Below are 20188 nucleotides of genomic sequence, written 5' to 3' on the forward strand. Positions count from 1 at the left end.
GAAAATGGCTTTTGAATTCCCCATTAAAAAAAAAAAGTCTTATCCCTATTTTAAAATAATTGAAAAATGTGCAGATAGGGAAGTAAGGGCACATGATGGATTAAAACCCTTTCCCATGGCCACACAGGAAGTCTGTGGCTAAGCTAGGAATTAAACCTAGATTTCCTCAGTCTGCATCCAGTGCTCTGCCCCCCTTTCAGGCTGTGAAATTTTGTTTGTTATCAAATTCTCCATAGGCTGAAGCAGTAGGACACTGAATGTGAGAATGAGAATATTAGAGGATAAGTACTATTAAAAATTGGTGAGAAATTGAGAATAGTTCTGGATCAAGTATTACCTATTTCTATTGCTATTTAATGTTCTCTTTTTTCCAAGTTTACATCAGCATAAAAATCCCCTTGTGGTACTGTTCCTTAACCAAACTACTTGTGCCTTTCCTTATGGCTAGGGTTGCAGTGGAGCCCAATGCTTAGCTGTTTCCAACTGTTCTGGTTTAACAGTAAGTAACATTATGACTGGATTGGCAGAAAAATGATTCTATTTCTGCCTCTTTTGCTTTACATTTCTCATCCAAAGTCATATAGAAAAATTACATCCATTTCCTGTGGAGAACATCCATATCTAAGTTCTCTCTTACCATGCTCATTTGATTTAACAAAACATTCTTTCTTGAACAGCTGCATGACTGAATTTTATCCTTGGAAATGCTGAGCTACATCAAGAGGGGCTCCACTGAAGTGAAGTCAGACCAGGACTAGTAAAGCCAGAAGAAGGCAGGTCATGCCCCTCAAATCTGAAATAAACAGAAGTCCATCTCTGTAGTAGGTAGGGTATGACAAGCTAGGCAAAGCCTTCACATTCATTTATGTTCCTCTCACATAAATGTACTGGGTATTGCACAGCTTGGTCACTGCCAGCCCTACAAGAATAATGCACTGTATAAACTCTGCCCTGTAAACTAGAGGTACTGGTGCTGTACCTGTAAGGAACTGGGAGAGCAGTCAGAGCTGCAGGATGGGACATGCAGTGCAGGTCTCCAACAGTGATTCCATCTCATGGACTGCTGCCATTCACTGGAGGATACTGCTAACTCCTTCCCATGCAGGTAGGAAGACCCACATGTCCCAGATTACATTAACTTCAGCTGAAGAACTAAATACTGCTCAAGTGGCCCACAGGATATTTCCTAATTTACAGATAAATGGTAGGGAGAAGAGCTGAACCTGCTGATATTCTCTGTGCAAGAGTATTTCAAAGAAAGTGAAGCCTTACTAAAGCCCTTTCTTATCACCTCCTGACAGCCTCTTTTGTGGGGAATAGCCACAAATGGTTTTGACAGTTCTTCCAACAAGGTAGCTTTCATGCAGTGATGAACAAACAAATATACCACAGTACACCTTTGTGTAACACCCCTGTCTTCATTTACATGCAGGATTTCACCACTGTCTTCCTGAGAAACTACAAAATTCATTTAGCCACCAGATAAGACAAAAACTGGAGCTTGACTCAAAAACGATGCATAACTGTTAGTGTTGTGGTATTTATAGAGGGTCATTTCTCATGTTTTTACTTTCTACTCAGCTTTTTATCAGAAAAATTCTTGCTAAAAAGTCCCCAAGAAATGGAAGACTGTAAAAAGCTGCTATTCCCACTCTGTTCTTAAAGTAGTCCATGTTCTGTTTTGTATCTATTTTATCTGGAAATGAAGAAGAGAAAATTCTTCATGTGAATTTCAAACACTCTGCTGCAGCCAAGTTTCATTTTGAACAAGTGGGACACATGATCTCAGTGGAAGGACTTCCTAAGTTGTCTGCTCCATCCGCTGCCAGCCAGGCAGGATTGCCCAGTTAGGCAATCCCTACACTGCTTTAGCCAATTTCCTTCTGTACTCTTCCATCACTCTGTCCCCCACAGCTGCCTTCAGCAAGAAAGACCATTGCATAATTGTGCCTTTGATATGAAGATAAGGAATGGTCTGGATTAGTTCAGGTTTGGAAGAGTCCAGCTGCACACAGAGCAGCACAGTTTGGTGCCTGTCTTAAAGTAGGTGGGGAAGGAAATAAATGTCAAGCAGATGAAAGTCAGAGAAGAATAGTAATTTGTAAGATTACTGGAGAGGCAAAAAGGGCTAAATCTCTCCATTTTTTGTTAGTTTTAATTTTTTTTCTGCTAAGCCACTAAGTATAATTCCTGGTTTATGCTTCCCTTTCTGTCACTTCTCCATAATTCTTAGCATTTCAGTTGGGCTGCTGTCTCTTGGCTGCTTCCTCTTTTCCTGCTTTCCTATATTTCATTATTTGCCCTTCTTCCTCTTAGAGTACTTTTATAACAGAGTGAGGAGGATGTGGAAATGTTAAAATGTGATACAGAAACTGCAGTGTCACAACTGCAGCTCTTTTGTTTCACCTCCAGGAATACAAAGAAACAGATCAGAGTGGAGAGGCTGGAGTGGGTAGCTGAGTGCAGGAAGGGAGAGATTTATAAATACAGAAGAGAAACGACAAAAAGTCAGAAAGTTTCCAGCTTAATAACTTGAGATAATGGCTTTCCACATAGTTAAAGATAATCCCAAACTGAACCATCACTGTGTCCTTGAATACAAAGGAGAGACACGGGCAGTACCATTGTAGGGGCCACCTATAATATGGCTGCAACAGAGGAGACATAGCCATGATGTGGTTTTGAACTTTCCTGTAGAGATGTGAAAGCTGAGCAGAGATCTAGACCTGTGTTGTGCACAGTTCATAAAATTGTCCTTTCAAAACAATCAACAAACAAATAAACAATAGATTCTCAAAAGAATAACTATTTTTAGGGCCCATGTCTGTATGTGAAGTAAACCTGTGGAAGACAACATGGTTGAAAATGAGACACTGTAGCTCTCTTGAGATATTTGGCACCTGGAAAAACTCACTCCCAAGGACTTTGCTCCAACTACTTCCTAGGGCACCCATTAATTAGAGGTGCTCTTCTCTTCTCTCTTCTCTTCTCTTCTCTTCTCTTCTCTTCTCTTCTCTTCTCTTCTCTTCTCTTCTCTTCTCTTCTCTTCTCTTCTCTTCTCTTCTCTTTTCTCCTTTTTAATGTCTGTGGTCTCCCTAGAAACCTTCCAACTTGAGTGATTTAAAATTCCATTATAGCAACTGGTGTAGGAGTTGATCCAAACTTCCAGGCCATGACAGATGCTAGGGAGATAAACAACTGTGGGTAGGGAGGAAATGGGTAATACGTTAAGACTGCCCTTTGTGGAAGGAGTTAGAGGAACAGAAGGTAAAGGTTTCATGTTAAGCCAAGGGGACAAGGGGGAAGCTGTAATAGCTTCTGAGCTATGGCTGCAATTGGACTCAAGTTCCACAGCATTCTTAGTGTGGGTTTACTGTTTCTCCACTCCCCTCAGTCTCCCACCATGGGAAGCTCAGGTTGTCTTAAAAATCTGAGTATCACTTAAAGTCAAAGAGATTTAAGCTCCCAGATAATCTTGACACTTCGAAATTGCTCTCCACTGCTACATTGTTGCTTTCAGCCTGGGGTGCTACAGTGGAACAAGGATTTCATAGTCCCCATCTGCTGCAGATCGGAAAGCAATACCTGAACGATCTCTGAGATATGAAATCAGAATATGCCCATATATGTCCTTTTTGTTAACTACTGTGCTACTGATCAATTTACAGGTTATAACAGAGTTTGTGAGGAGGTAACAAATGCCTGCCTGCACATGCATGCTAAACAGAGGATACTTCTGAGATGACTAGATGCCCAAGATTCAGATATGGAGCTTGAGACAGTGGTCTAATTTCTTAGTGGATCAGCATTTTCCAGGGTGATATGTTTTCTGATAATCTAGTTTCATTAGTATCTGAATTTGGGGTGCCCCAAAACATTAGTTGCTTCGTAAAAATATTTTGTTGATAGGCAAATGTTATGGTAATTGGTAGGCATATTGAAATGAGTGAAAGAGTGTTTGAACACTAGTTAGACCACATTGGATTATTCTGTTCTGTACCTCATCCAAAAATAAAGACTCTGGTGGGATAATTTCTGTGGTCTGAGTTACATAATTTTCTGATGTTCATAATAGTCAGTTTTGGGCTCCTTGTGACAATTTAGTCGAGTGATGCTGTTGGAGACTATTCAATTTAAAACACATTATTTTGAAAGACTTGTCCCTTGAAGTTCTGCCAGCAGTGTGTTGGCTTGGATGCTTTGTTGATCTATCCAAGTTAGGAAAATGGTTGTATTTTGATGCAAGATACCGAGCATGGTAATTGTGACTGTCTGAAGATTGTGATCTTGACTGTGTTTCCAGTGAGTTTCAAATGTCAGATTACTCATTCAACAGAGACATAAAATAGTTTTAAAACACCTTTTATGCTCACCAGCCTTAGATATTGCTGAAGAATTGTTCAGAGTTTGAGGAAGTTGCACCTGAGTGGATTGACTCTCTCTTCTGGAGGCATGGTGACACCTGCACCAGAAACTCTGCTAAACTTCAACTCTGCAGCCTAGTTCCTTTCTGGTTTTGGAGACACACTTCAGGACAGGAATAGGGACTCCTAAATTTGGTAGTTTTGAATCACATCTGAGGTGTGATTGCAGATCAGAACTAGGAAGTCCAGGTAGGATGCTCTTCCTGCTGTAACATCTTTTATATATAAAATTCTTTAGTCTTAACTTCTGACATTTTTCTCCACATCTTTCTGAGAAACTGACCTTTTTTTAAAATATTCTCTCCTTCTGCTTTTGCAGAAAGCTAGTGAAATCTAGGTTTTTCTCTTAGCACTGTGCACAAAGACCCAAGAAACCAGTATTCAACTTTGCAACAGAAGAGGCATCCAATGCCAGGGATGACTTGTCATAGCACTAATATTGTTAAGGTTGGATTCTTTTCAGGAAAGGGAAGGTGTGCTTGTTTTTCCTGAGGTAAAAGCAAGAAAACAACAAGCTTAAAAAATGGTGAAGAAGTGAGGAAAGACAATAAGTTTCTTTAAAATGTGTACTAAACAGAGTTTGTAGACTTTCAGAATTATACAGATCTCTAAGTGCTCAAGAGTCTACCAGCATCATTTGGGGTTTCTTGCCATTTCAAAACAGAGGACTGATTGCCAGAGGGGGAATACAGGTCCCTGTAGCAAAGCATTGTCTGTGATACACAGTGGGAAATAATTGATTTTGTCCTGACATTCTTCTTCTCAGGAGCTATCAGGTAGGTCCATATTCAGAGAATTCTTTGAGATTTCTGTATGTCTCAGTTTGAGACAAGTTTAGGAGGAAACGTCCTGTAATGAACATCTCCTTGTAAGAGGGCAGGTTTCAGCACTCCCCCTCCCACTGACACAAAATTAATTTCTTGGATGAAAGTGAAAAAAACTATTTATTTAACAAGTAGAGTTCCAGCAGGGCAAAGAAACAAATGAGTAATGTTAGATAATAAACCTCCTCAAAGCGGAGAAAGCTGGTGGATTTAGAGTTCCCTCTGTAGATGTCTCAGTCCTTCCCAAGGTTGGAGGATGGGATGTGGTGTCCCTGCAGCTTCCCTGCTGGTCCACGGGGTCTGATGATCTGGTTCTCGGATCACAGCTAGGCCAAACAGTTCCAGAAGAAGAAGAAGAAATTCCGGAGGATTTTGGTATGCAGGTATGCTGGTATGGGAAAATTTGTTGCCTCGGCTAACAGGCTGGCTAAAAGCAGGAAGGTGCTCCCTCGGCTCTGCAGCGGGGAGAACGAGGGGGAGTGTATGTGAGCCCTTGAATACCAACTGCACTGAAGAATTCGCCTGGCTTCTCTCCTCCCTCTTCTGGACCCAGCCTAAAGCTATGGGACCCATTCCTGGGCATAAAGCAGACGAAAGGGAAATACAGTATCATCATAAAATCACCCCAAGACACTGTAGAACAATTTTTGCCTCTTCCCTAGAAGATGTAGATTAGGATTTCATTTCGCTGGAATGTTGAGCACACACTAATCAAGTAAACAACAGTTTAGATAGCAAAACTTTCTCATAATATTTCTACAACCCAAAAAGAAGAGTCTTCAATTGTGTCTGGAAAAATAACTGAGCACTCAGGGTTAACAGACATAAAGCAGGCCTCGTAATTCAACATCACCTTCTTTTCACAGTTCTGAGAGAGAACATTTACTTTATCACTCATAAAGTGATGACTACATTTGATTTGCTTTAGCTTAAAATAGACTTTCAGTATCCCTGGGGTTTTTTTCCCCTGTGTCAGATGAGGGGGACACAGAAGACTCTGCTCAGCAATTTGTTTTTGGAGTAGGCAAGATAATAAAATTTTCATAGTGCATTCCCTCCCAAGTGCTGAAATGGCTGGGTTCCTCTCCATTTCTTCCTCTGACCTCTTCTCAAAAGAGGACATTGACAGTGCACAGCTTTGGCACGACACCCAAGGGCACCTCCCCAAACCTAAACACAGCTGCTTGGTCTAATTTTAGATCTTCTGACCCTTTGACAGCTATGTGGAACTATGTACATTTGCTTAAAATGTTGCTCAAGACATCATCATGGTAGCTGAATGGTCCCTGGAAAAGTCCCTGGGTCCGTTCACTGATAGCAAAGGCACAGCACATTCGTTGTTAACATGCATGGACTTTTTAACGTGGATGGACTTGCAAGGCCCTGACCCTGAGCCAGGGTAGCTCTGTGCTACTCCAGGCACAAAAGTAAGGATGTGCAAGCAGCTCACTGAGCTGGCACATGAAAAGGGGAGGGTTTGCAAAGGAGGGCTTTGAAAATGCAAATGCCCTTTGCATTCAGGGCAAGGCAAATTTAGGTTCTCTGAAGCAATATACAAAATAGTTCATGTCCCTGCCTTTCCCTGAACCACAGAACCAAGGGCACTTCATTGCTCCCAAGTGGTAGTTTTGTTCTTCAGGGCAGTGACTGTTGCCTTCAGTTGCTTCCTGACCAAAACCCTCCGTGCGTGTTCTCATTTCACAGGCTTTGCTCTTGGTCAAGCAAGCTTAAAATTCCCCCTCTAACTACAGTTCACATTATTTATATGTAACTGATCACCTCGTCTGTTTTTTAATTGTGTTTCTGCACTTTTTAAGCCCTTTGCCTTGTTAAGGGATGCCCACAGTAACCTCCAGGTAAGGACAACTTCCAGCTGTGACAGCATGGCTTAATGGAAGAGCCTGGCTGTCTCTTCCATCTTTGAAGAGCTTCTGGTCTGCCTGTTGAATCTCAATATAGGCATTCCTCTTCTCCAAAACGCTAGTCTTTGCAGGTGCATACTCCCTTCTTGTTCTCCCAGCTGCCACATGCAACTGCCTTCAGCTAGAATTTTGTTGCATTAGTTGAGGTCTGATTAACACCTGTGACTTTCACTAAAGCATGCTTTCTGGAAGGATTAGAGAAGGGAAATGCCTTATAAGTGTTAGGATATCATATATCTGAGTCTCTGCTGTTCTTGGATAACTGTTGCTGTGAGGGTAAGAGTGTAAGCCACAATGATTGTGCCTGTAGTCTTTTTGGAGAATCCAGCTCCAGAGGTTCCAGTCTCAGCACATAAGCATGTGTATTCACAGGTAAACCTGCATGAGCTGAGAATGTTTTTGTGTATGGTCATTGTTTTACCTCACTGTTGTGCCTTGTTACTTAAGGTTACTTTGCTTTTTAAAAATTTCCTGATAAATGTCCTTTTACTACTCCCTCATCCTTTAATGCCCATGTTTAAAAAATCTGGTGAAAGCAGAAGAGACAAAAAATTTGAGGATGAAAAGTGCTGTTCTTACGATCATTTGTCAGCAAATCTTTCTCCCCAGTTTGAAAGCGTTCTCAGCTTACTTCTCAAAGGAGAGAAGCGTCAATAAAGTCTGTTACCAGCAAACCTGCAGCAGTTCTCGTAGCTTCTCCATCATGCAGCCAGTAAAAGATGCAGAGCATTTCCAATATAGGAAGCATGGATTACACATGCATGTGGAACTTGAGAAACAGGTTTAATACAGCATTTCCTGACAGTGCTCTTTCTTTTGCCTTTAAAACTTAGTTTTACTTGTAGTTCAGATGATGAACATCAAGCAGCCAGGTAGTTAACTGTCCTTTGAAAAAACAACTTGAATCCAGTACAAAATGTACCAGGAAGTGTCACAACAAAGACAAGAAATATGAACTAGACCAGCCCCTTGGTTTGGTTACAGATCATTTCCTACTGAAACTCAAATTTAGAAAGGTATATGAAAGGCATGTAGCTTCAAGTGTGTATTTGAGGGCATGATTTTAATGTCTTTAACCAATGAAACTTTACTGGTCCTTTAGAAGATTCTTGTAGGTAACTAACAGGGGGCTACTGGGAGAATGCATAATGGAGCAAAAGCCACTTTTTGTACCTGGAAAGGACATACTTTGTTGGTTGTTTTGTTCACTTGTTTGATTCTGTACGGTTTTAATTCACTGCAGCCCCTAGAAAAACATGTTGATGTGCTTTGCAATGCAGTGAAGCACAGTTCCCTGCTCCTTTCTGCTGAGGATAGGCTGTGCATGCCGCCGGGCGCTGGTGCTGGCACATGGGGTGGGCACCTCCCCCAGACAGCAGCAGGGAGAAGTAGCAGTCATGGGTGATGACATGGGTGGAGCTCCTCACACCAGTTGTCCCATGGGAGATAGCTTATCTGTGGACGCCTGTGTTTCTGGAATAGTATCCATTTGATGGAAAGCCAAAATTAGAGTAGGGAAGAAATTGGCTGCCAAGGGCTGATTGGCACTCAGAGTCAAAGGAAGCAGCATGGACCCTGCAGGGAGGATCTCCTTATCCGTCAGCACCAGCCTCTCTACCTGCAGGTGTGTCCCAGAAGTTCTTGCTGCTACTCTTCCTTCTGTTATTTTTGTTTCCCTTAAAAAATGCCTTCTAACTTTCAGCATTCTACACACAGAGACACCACAAGCACTTGATTAACTGGAAATGCAGTGCTATATGTAGAAAGGAGAAAGCAAAAAAATTTTAAGAGCACTTGGGTGCATCTGCTTTTTCTGTAGCTAAATAACCAGTTCGTTTGGTCAGCCTCATCTGTGTTCTGTTGTGTCATCTAAATTATACTGAAGAAGGGCTCAAGGCATTGCATAGTTAATTATGGTTCCTCTGCCCAGACCTTTTGTTGTCATTTTTCACACCCACACAATTCTTCTTGTCACTTCAGAAGCTCATAAGGGAAAGATACTATTAATGGAAACATAATTTAAGTTGAAGAATTGGTCTTTGTTGCCAAGTCTGGCTGGTGACTAATGACTCCTTAACTATTCTGTGGACAAACAACTTTCATTTCGGGGGATGGCATCCTCCACCTGCAGTGTTCTTGTGGGGTGAGAACAGAGCTGATGACACAGTAAATGACCATGATGTAAAAGGGAAAAGGGGGAAGGATTTCAGTTCATAGCCAAGTGCTAAAATTTTGGTATGCTGTAACAAAACAGAGTAGCTGTTAATTACGTCTTCTATCAGAAATAACGGGTGGGATTGCTGACAATATTCTGTTTTCTGAGTACTTATGTAAATAAGAAGAGATCCTGTCTGCATTTGTTGACACATGTTGGCATGCTATTTTGGTCTGATAAGTGGGGTTTTTTCCATCTTAGTCTGCCTTTTTAGCAACATTTTCTATCATTTGTTAGAGCGGATGGTGTTAAAGTTTTTTTTCTCACCGTTGCAGTGATAATGTACTGTTCAAATCAGTCAGGTATGTTTGTTGGTTGAATAGTTATGGTGTCTTCATGAGAACTCTTGTATTTTAAAAATACCCTTTAAACATCAACTAATATCAACAAAATACTTCTGACTTGTCTTGGAATAACAAGTGGGCCATGAAAACAAAAAATTACATGCGCCCAAACTGTTTGCAGCAATTTGAAGAGAGTTGAAGAGTTTGAGCAGAGAGTTCTCTGCTCTTGGCTACAAAGCACGAGCAAGACATTGCATGAAAACAAAATCAAACTATTGGGGTTATTTTCAAAGAAAGTCTGGAGGATAACTATACTTAAAGGTATATGCCACAAGGATACAGTTTAGTACTTACTGGGATGAAAGGTAAAATCCCATTAAAAATCAAAGGGAGTAAGGGAACTCTATTGTTTAAATGCCTCAGAAGCTTCAGTGTGATTGGTCTTTCTCTGTTACTGTCTAAATACCTTTGGTAACCAGGTCTTATGCTTTTTGGTTCTTTAAAAATCCCACTGGAGAAGAATATTACATGGGAGGTGAATGCCCCCTTCCAAATGGAATTATGGCCCAGGTGCTTAGACCTGTGCCATTGCCAAAGTCTCACAAAACTGAAAGGATTTTACAGCTGGGAGGGAGTCCCGTAGCTAAAAGAGAAGGTAAATTGGCAATGGATCAAAAACAAATTACTAATTGTTCACATGCATCTTTTTTCCAGCTGCCTATTTCTCTGTCCTTCGAAAGCCACACTCTACGTCCAGTTTCCCAGGAGGTCTGTTTTGTTTCTCCTTTCTGCTCACTATCAACTCTTTCACTCATTGCAAAATGCCTCCCTTCCATCTCCATGTTGCTCAGCTCTTTCCAGGGAAGTGTGATGCTGTCTCCTCTCATACCATCCTGCTTTCCTGACTGCCCTGGCCCAAGTCTGATGCAGAGCCAGCAATGCTGCTCTTCAGTGATAAATTATATCATCACCTCTCTCCCTTTTGACATATCAATTTATTTTTTTTCCTAAGACTTACCTAAATCACCTTTAGCCATAGACTACTGAGAAGATGCTTTAACATTAATTCCAAATGCTCTTCAGAAAACCCCAAATTCCCAGTAAACATCAGAGAGCACAAGGGACCCAGCTAGTGCTCTGGTTTTGGGTAATTTTTACACACTCTGGATAGGTAAAAAAAGAATGGGGTAAAGCTGTCAGTTCAGTGACAACAAAGCACTCTGCACCACTTCCACAGTGGAAAGGGGTTCGTATTAAACTTCCTTGGATTGTAATAATGTGTACAAAGAGAATAAAATCCAGAGCCTTTTAGGTCACCTTCAACCAAATTGAAGTAAATTAATTAATGAGTAATTTCTTAATGGTGTTAGAAGAGCCAACACGCAATTATTACCATGACTTACTGTAGAGCTAATTAATGTCTGGACATGTGTGTACATAGACATGGATGTGCACAGAAATTATTTCTACAAAGATCATGTCAGGTAACTGTTTCAGAAAACTCTAAAAATGCTGAGTATATTCTTAATCACTGCATATGAAAAATATGGTTTAGAGGTATTTTTCACATTTTTGTTGCTCCATAAGTGATTTCTCCACTATAGCAAGGGAGGGACAGGAATCACTCTCACAAAAAAAGCAGAAAACATTGATGGTTTTTATTTCCAGTATAAGTCCCAAGGGAAAAAAAAAAAATACCCTTCTTTCCCTATTATTCAGATTTAACAAAAGTCCTCAGATTTCCACTGGAGTGATTCCTCTCTCCTGTTGTGTCCTCTGCATCAGTGGGGCTCTTTTCACTAGTTCTCATATAGCAGACAGATTTGCAAGAACTACTAAGTTTGAACAGGGAGAGATTTTGTTTGTTAACTAGACCTATAAAATTTCTGTGAGGACCATGGGTAAGTCAGGTGCCCTCACTGTCCATCAGCTCTCACTGGCAAAGTGAATTCTGCCCCTGAACTGAGCCCCTGCCATGAGCTGCACTGCCGAATGGATGCACATCCTGCATACTCAGCCTGGTCTGCATCGGGATGTTCATTGAGCAGTACAGCTGCAGAGGTGCAGGGCATAGCTGTGGAGAGCTTTAGTGAAGATTGACTGGACCAATATCCCTGTCATTGCTTATGCCAAGCAATGAACTCCAGCATTACCTGTATCAGTGTGCCAAAGGCATGGTAATTTGTATGTGGCTACTCATAATATGTAGGGTGTAGTATATTTGTACAACTGGGTTTTTGTAAATACATTGTGAGGACAAGTCTTAAAAATGCAAACAAAAAATATTCCAATATACACAGCAATAAATATATACATGTAAAACTGAACTCCCTCTTCTTCCATTGCATAAGACCAGCAGGCATGAGAAGAAAACAATGCAATTTCACTTTTTATAACTGCAGAGATTAGAAACAAGGATGTGTAAGGAAGATATCTCTGTCACGGAAAGAGGACATATTGGCAAAAAATAAATTCTGAGGAAGCTGCACTGTAGGGGCCTGCATTGACCCTTTTGAGACGCATTAATGAAAGTTCCTCTTGACTTCAGCAGGAATTAATGTGCAAGCAAGGGGAATACCCAAGAGCACATTATGCTTCTAGAAAACATGATAAAACTTGTTGGCTGCTTTGGAGGAAAAGGGCGTTTTCACAAATGGGAATTGTTCTAGACAGGTCAGGATTCCCCTGCCAGATGTCCTTCTGTTGTTCCTCCTTCATCCTAAACTGCTTATGTTGCTTCTGTGATGATAGTTTTGTCTTTCTCCTAGGTATTTATCTTATAGCAATAGTGCCATCTTCTTTTACATTTACTGCTAGCAGTACCACAAACCAGCATCCTGTTTGCCTTCTTTATTGCAGCTGCATACGGGGCGGAAGGCTTTAGGGACTTTCATGCAATAATTCCCAAATCTTTTTCCAGTAAGTATACTGAAACTCAGTTCACTACAGAGCATTTCCATCTAGTTCCTACTTTTATGATTTTTGTTTGTGTCATTTCACTTCTGAGTAATGTATGTTTGCCTGCATGCACTTAAGTAGTCTGATCTTTTTGCTTTGTTCACATGTATTTTGTTTTAACTTAACAGAAAATCTGCTTCAAAAGCCACCTTCTCCAAATCTCTGGCAGGCAAGGAGCCTATAATTGCTTAGTATAAACATGTATTTATTATTCTTATAACTGAAAGGAAAAAAAATTACATGTAAATTGTGGAAGATCTTGTCATATACTCAGGCCAAATACTTCTGTTGCTTCCATTTGCCATGATGAAAACAATAGTATGGGGTTGTAGTCCACTAAATTTGCAGAATCACTTCTGTTTAACCAGTCATACCATCTTTCTATGTCATTGTTTGGTCATTGATTTTTCTGCCATATCACTAAATTATTCTCCTTTTTAGAACATACACTTTCAAGGAAAACTGCTATTTATGATATGCATTTATTGTGGTTTGTGTATGATTTCTATTAAAAATGCAATACTTGAAAAATCATTAAAATACCTAGATTGGTAGACTTTTTAAAAGGTGTCCAGTCAAGCAGTATTCATAAGTGTGAACACCTTTAGGCATGTGTTTCCCAGCAGGATTTTGAGTCAGGTACTCTAGTCAGTTACATCCATGCAGTCCTCCTGGGACTCTTGTGAGGTTGCAGGATGTATCAGAGAAGAGCTTGTCAGTCCTCTCCATTTCAAGGGAGTACCAAGGTCTTTCAGCCTCTTCAGGTAATTATAGCCAATAGCTTATTATTATCACACTGCTACACTATCACTTTTGAATCAGGTTACCATGAAAGAGAAGGGAAAGACCTGGACTTCATTGGATGAAACAGATCCCTCATATTCTTAGCTACCCACTAAAGTAAATTCTTTCTTTTTTTGGGGTGAGGTGGGATGAAGGTAGAGGGGTTTTTACTGTATGGAAAGTAAGATTTTGGGCAATGAAATAGGTTTTTTTCAGCCTAATGAAGAAGTACTTTTTGCCAAAAATCACCAGATAAGAAAATAGGGAAATAACAGAAAATATTACTTTTTTCTTCATAAAACACCATGCAATCCTGTGGAGAGGAGAGGAATACTGGCATAAACTGGTCTGAATCTTGGCCCTTTCCTTAATGTTAAAGTTGGCTGTGTTCATATCAGATCAAATTTACTAGCCTCTATGTTATCACATGTTGTGAGGCTATGGCAAATTTACACCTAAGTTCTTCTGGCTGTAAGCAATTGATGCCTATGGGATTACAACAAAAATGATTTATCCAAAAGAGTCATAACACTTTTCCCAGCCACCTTTTTTATTTGACTGGTTTTTAATCATAGCTCCTGACTCTAGGAATCTTCTCCTGTTATTCATCAATGCTAATCCTGCTGTCCTAGATACACAACTATCACTCCTATAATTTCCTTAAATTTTTCCTTCCATCCTTCCCTACTCTTCTTTCTTTATCAGTGTTTGTACTCTTTGCTTTCCCACTGTTGTTGCTTACCCCATAGAACTGCAAACCAAAACTTTGAATTCAGTACAACCCTTGGAATCTTCCTGCCAAGTGGAGAGTGTTGCATTTTCTGTTCATTTTTATCCATTGAGTTACTTACTTTCATGATTGTTTTGGACAAATCCCTATGAAGTGGATTCATTTTAAATTTCATTCCAATTAGCCTGATTGTCAAAATCAAAGCTATAAACACAAAAATCTCAAAGCAACCTAGAAACAGACCTGTAATATTGTTTGGTTCCCAGCTCCCTGGATGCCTTGTATTTGTTTTACTGATATTCACTGTTCACTGCTTGATGTGTTACAAACTCATCTCATTGCCCATAGAATTGTAGTCGAGTTCATAGCATTTGTTATTTAGTGATACTGTACCTGCTGTTTAGAAGTTAACTCCATTCATGTGATTGTTTCTTTGCCACATTATTTGTTCTGTAACCAAACTGAGTGGCATCCTGTATTGTTTTTTTTCAGCTGGTAATATTAAAATAGAGACTCAGAGTGATGAAGAGAATGGGCGTGCCTGTGAAATGAATGGGGAAGAATGTGCAGAGGATTTACGAATGCTTGATGCTGCAGGAGAGAAAATGAATGGCTCACACAATGGCCCAGGCAGCAAGGCTTTGTCAGGAGTTGGAGGCATTCGACTTCCTAACGGAAAGCTAAAATGTGATATCTGTGGGATAATTTGCATCGGTCCCAATGTGCTCATGGTTCACAAACGAAGCCACACTGGTAAGGCCTGCCATAGTTTTTCCTGTAGTTGACAAGAACTGGCCACATATTAGTAACTAAGACTTATTTTCTGTATCATGCACATATTGCCTCTTGTAAGGTAAGGCAGCGTTGGTGAGCCTTCAGAACTCAGTTATTTTGGGACATTCTTTTGGCCTGCACAGGAATTGAGACTTCTTCATGGAAGTCCATCTATGGGGCTAGAAATTGTGCTGTTTGTTTGGTTTGAAACAAAAAAGTTTGTAAAATCAAATTTAAAAGAAAAGTAAAGAAGTCTTGTTTAATTTCTAAGAAACGTCTAAGAACTGCTGAAAAACCCATTTGCAGCTAACTCTGAAATTAACCCAGTTGTAATGTTTCCAACAAAAGAGCAAAGCTCGTTATGGATCAGTGATTATGAAAGTGATTGGCAAAATACATATTAAGAGAACTATATTGATAGACTTAGTCAAAAAAGACTTACATTTCATGTCCAGTGTTTCATGAAGTAAAAACAAGTATTGTCACTGGCCAAATGTGCAATAAAGTGTTTCCACTGGGACACTAAAAGGGACATGTAAAAATTTTGTGTTCCATAAGGATGGCTTTTCATTATACAGTGCTGGGAATATTCTTGCCTCAATTTTATAATTCTGAATAGTCTCAAAGAGGGCCAAAAATGAAGAGACTGAAACAAAAGAAGTAAAGAGTGAGTCTCACCTTGACTGATATAAGATGTCTAAAAATTAGGCTTCCAATCTAAACTTTAATGTCATTCATAGTTAAAAGAGAAGAACTGAACTGTACTGCTGTTTCACAGAAGTTGCTTTGAAAATAAATTGGGGATTTGGCATTTTTGCATGAATATTCCAATGAGAGGGAATTTTAAAATATTTTTAAGGTAAGAATGATCTGTCTTATAGTTACATTCAACTGAAATAGTTGTGCCAATAAACACATAGACACTTTCTTCCTCCATGTCCTCACAGTCTTGCTTAAATAACTTTCCCACAATTACTAAGTAGTGAGATTAACAAAGTGCTTTCAGGGTTTAATGGAGAGGATCCACGAAAAGCCCTGTATTCCATTTCCCTCAGTGTCGCTGTCTGTCACAGTAACTGTGTCTGTTTAAGCTGTGGAAGCGTTCGATCTGTTAGTGTAACATGGGTTACTCAGGTTTAGAAACAATGCTGTTACACTGCCTGCTTCAAAGTACTCTTCAATTCCATGTGATAAATCCCTCTGTCAGGGAAGAGCAGACAATTATTGGAAAAGCCACAACTAGTACTCAGAAGAGAGGCCATAGCCTACTTCCTAGATAAAACAAAGTGGTTGTTGATCCTTTCCTTTCCTTTCCTTTCCTCTCCTTTCCTCTCCTTTCCTCTCCTTTCCTCTCCTTTCCTCTCCTTTCCTCTCCTTTCCTCTCCTTTCCTCTCCTTTCCTTTCCTTTCCTTTCCTTTCCTTTCCTTTCCTTTCCTTTCCTTTCCTTTCCTTTCCTTTCCTTTCCTTTCCTTTCCTTTCCTTTCCTTTCCTTTCCTTTCCTTTCCTTTCCTTTCCTTTCCTTTCCTTTCCTTTCCTTTCCTTTCCTTTCCTTTCCTTTCCTTTCCTTTCCTTTCCTCTCCTCTCCTCTCCTCTCCTCTCCTCTCCTCTCCTCTCCTCTCCTCTCCTCTCCTCTCCTCTCCTCTCCTCTCCTCTCCTCTCCTCTCCTCTCTCCTCCCCTCCCCTCCCCTCCCCTCCCCTCCCCTCCCCTCCCCCTCTTCCCTTTTCCCTTTTCCCTTACATTAATATGATACTTTAAAAGTTGATAAAATGGGTGCATAAAATGAGTTGTAGATGAGGCCTTTTAAACAGACCCATGGGCTGAAGAGGATGCTGTAGTGGTTGAAATAATATGTTGCAACTTGAAATGCACTTAGAGGTAGAAGTCTTTGTACTTTTTTAAGCAGACTGCTCTTTTATTAAAAAACCCTTCTGTTGCTGAATCAGAGGAGCTGTTTCAGGTCCCTAAGAGTCCATGGCAGTGTTTGCACCAGGGCTGAATGGCCTGTATGAAGATACATACGGCCTGTATGACTTTAGGGAGGCAGCGGGCACAGCTGCCTTTGTTTCTTGTGCACTCCTTGGTACCCAGCACGCTGTGTCTGAGCACAAGCTGGGCTGCCTGGTCCCTGTGACAATATCCCCAGGTGCCACCTCACTGGGTGCCAGGTCATTTCCCTGGCTCAGACCTTCAGCTGCCCAAATTTCTTGCCTAGCAGAGGGACCCATTTGGCTGCCAGGGGTGCTTGGGGTGCTACCACACAAAGATTGTCACTTGAAGATTTCTCCACCCTTTGCAGAGCTCTTCCCTTGCCAACTAGACCCTCTTTTTAATCAGGGAATGTCGTTCAAGCCTACAGTGGAAGCACCCCACAACAGGCACTTTGCTTAGGAGGACCCCCTTCTTTTACACTCAGTAAAACTAAAGGGTGTGAAGTTTTGTCCCTGTGTCCTTCCACGGAAAGAATGCCTTTTCTTTCCCTCCAGCCTTGTCCTCAGCTCCTCTCCTGAGCAGCCTCTTTGAATGAGCTCAGGTGGTTTTTCAGGGGCTGGCAAAAGAGTGGAAGTTCAGAGCTGGTAGTTTAAATTAAAGGGACGTCATGGGGAAACAGTGGTGACTGCTTTTCCTTTCAGCTGCGCTGTGAAAATTAACGTCGAAATGGGATATACTATTACAGACATTTAACTGACTATGCTGAAGCCCATTTCAATACATGTCTGGTGAAGGAATAAGCCTCACAAATGAATTACTTTGCTGCTAATTCATGTAAAACCTGCATATGCAGTGAGGTTTTCTTAAATAAATATTTGATAAGTGAACAAAACTCTCGCACACTAAAGTGCCAAAATAAAATGACTGCCTGACCTTATAAAAGACATAATTACTTTTAATGAATACACCTGCCAAATGCAGATATGCAGAGCAGCACCTGATATTTTTGCCCCCTCCTGTCTGCAGGCAGTTGTACAACACGGACGGCTTCCTAGCACCTTACCTGTCGCTTCCATCTGCAGAGCAAATCCCAACTCACTGATGCCCAGCTCTTGTCACTCTCCTTCCCTTTCAGCACATTAATTTTCTTGTTTGTTTGGTGTTTAAGAAAAAGGAGATCTTGAAAGGAGAAAGAAGCTCCTGCTTCCTGATGCTGAAACCTCAGGGTATAGATTCAAGCTTCTCTTGCTCACTGTGCATATATCTGCATATATGTGCATATCTCTGTATGTGTGTGCATAGGTGTATATATTGCCTCCCTATATGTACACTAACTTAAGTCACCAGTTAGTTCACTCACATCTTGTTACTTGGTCCTGAATATCTCAAATTTATTTAGAAAATTTATGTCCATTGAAGGGAAAAAAAAAAAAGAAAAGAAAAAGAGAGCTCTGCAGGTCTCTGAGTGTTAGGTGATCTTGTCATATTGTTTATGAAATGAGAAATATTTTAATTAAGATGATAAGTGTTCTTCACTGAAAAAGTGGTCCAGGGCCCAAGCTCCCAGCAAGGCTTGCAAATCACTGCAATGGTGATAATGGTTGATTGAGTTCAGGGTCCCATTGCAGTTCTTGTTCCTGGGCCTATAATTGATTGTGGCTACATGCCCAGGACAGGTATGTGCTGTTCAGACCTGGAGAAAATAACACACTGTTTAGAGTGTTTAGAAAAAGAGTCATTATGTGTTTTTTTCTTTCCATCCTGTTCAATCCTCATTTTGGGAGGTATCACCACACCCAGTAACCTTCCATCTGCGGCTGTCAGCTTCCTGGCAGGTCTGGGAGTTTTGCTGGGCTCACAAGGAAGACATTCTCCACCCCACTAGGTGTAGCATGGACAACTAAGGGCCAGCCAAGCTACACGTAGCTTCAGGGTCTTTTGGTGACAATGTTGTTTCCCTTCTACGCACCATGAGTGCAGGCTCCCTTACGTTTGATCCCGCTGTAAGTTCTGGAGAAGTAATTGGCATGCAGCAGTCTCGTTTGAAATGCTCCATCCATCTGTCTCTTCCACCTAGTGCAAGATTTCACCCTGTAATTGGGAGAGCTGTAGGCTTGAGATACATTTCATTCTTACTTTGCTTTACATTTCATTCCTGGAGTACTTTTATGATTCTTTATTCTCCCCTTACAGTCCTCTGAGTAAAAATAACAGAAATGAATGTTAGAAAAGCTGCTTAGTAAGAATTAACCATTTCTTCTGAATTTGTATTCCCCTTGCCAAGCTGACTTCTTTCATTTACTGTTTCAGTCCATTTCTGAAAAATACCTTCCACACTGAGTAACTGCCCCAAAGATTAAGTAAAGCAGAGAGACACTTACCTGTTTTCTTTTCCCCCTAACTGTACCATGCATGGCTTATGAAGTACATTGCAAAGTCCTGTAAGGCTTATGCTGGCATTTTTGTGTGCCACGCCAGCTGAACCAGATGTGGGTATAGTTTAGATGAACAGAGCTACTTGATGGACCAAGAAAGTGATCTCATTTGGCTTGACAGGCACTATGCTGCCCTGCTTCTAACTGACCACTGAAAATGTCTTGCCATGATGGCAGAGTTTTCATATTTTTGGGTTGGGATTGTGCTGCTGTCTAATTGATCTTCAGCTGTTCTGCTGCATTACCCAGAAGTCAAAAATGATCATGCTGCACATATATGCACATGTACGGACGTAAAATTTCATCCTAGGTGTGAAAAATAATACATGATGTTTAAGTGAGAGAGAAGGAAGATATTAATTTTTTTTTTTTAATATTTTAACTTCAGCTCTGAAATCTTAAATACAATGTTATTGTTACACAAAAAAAATCAAAACTAAGAACAAGTCATCTCTGGGCCATTTCTAATGTTGTTGATGCATTATAATTACTACAAGAGATTGAATTGATGCCTAAGAGAAACAGAATTCAGCAAGTGAGTTTTAAAGGCTAGTTTGACTTAGTTGAGGGCCGTGCAGAAATAGGCATGCAGAAGCAGTTCTTGCTGATAGAATGCTCTCATGTATAAATTTTCTCTTATTCCTATCTGGTACAACTGGAGACATATTTTTTTTCCCACTGATTTCAGAAAAGGCCTCATCCATCTTAAATTTAAAAACCAAGAGCAAAACCTAAAACCTCGTAATTAATAAATTAACATATTGATTTTAAACAGCACTAAATAGCAAACAACAGCCATATCAATTTTTGCAAAGGCTTTGATTCACTTCCTTGATAACAGGCACCAGTTTAGACAAATCAAGGCTGTGTGTGTTCAAGGTGTAGACCACCAGAGCCTGTTTGTGCAGC

The 20188-nt window shown here is 40.5% G+C and overlaps 1 protein-coding gene across 15 annotated transcripts in view; it reads left to right on the forward strand.

Moving 5' to 3' along the window:
- The window catches only part of IKZF1 (IKAROS family zinc finger 1), a 70632-nt gene that overhangs the window by 34441 nt on the left and 16003 nt on the right, over nt 1-20188 (forward strand). For 8 of the 15 annotated variants that reach the window (XM_048312430.1, XM_048312422.1, XM_048312441.1 and 5 more), the window contains exons 4-6: nt 10384-10437; nt 12529-12588; nt 14633-14893. The exons of 3 other annotated variants lie outside the window; for them this stretch is intronic. In XM_048312430.1, the coding sequence (XP_048168387.1) occupies nt 10384-10437; nt 12529-12588; nt 14633-14893 (375 nt within the window). The remainder of the gene's footprint in view (nt 1-10383; nt 10438-12528; nt 12589-14632; nt 14894-20188) is intronic. 4 more of the 15 variants (XM_048312489.1, XM_048312476.1, XM_048312498.1 and 1 more) reach the window with 2 other exon arrangements.

This window comes from Corvus hawaiiensis, chromosome 1 (genome assembly GCF_020740725.1).
Source record: "Corvus hawaiiensis isolate bCorHaw1 chromosome 1, bCorHaw1.pri.cur, whole genome shotgun sequence".
NCBI lineage: Eukaryota > Metazoa > Chordata > Aves > Passeriformes > Corvidae > Corvus > Corvus hawaiiensis.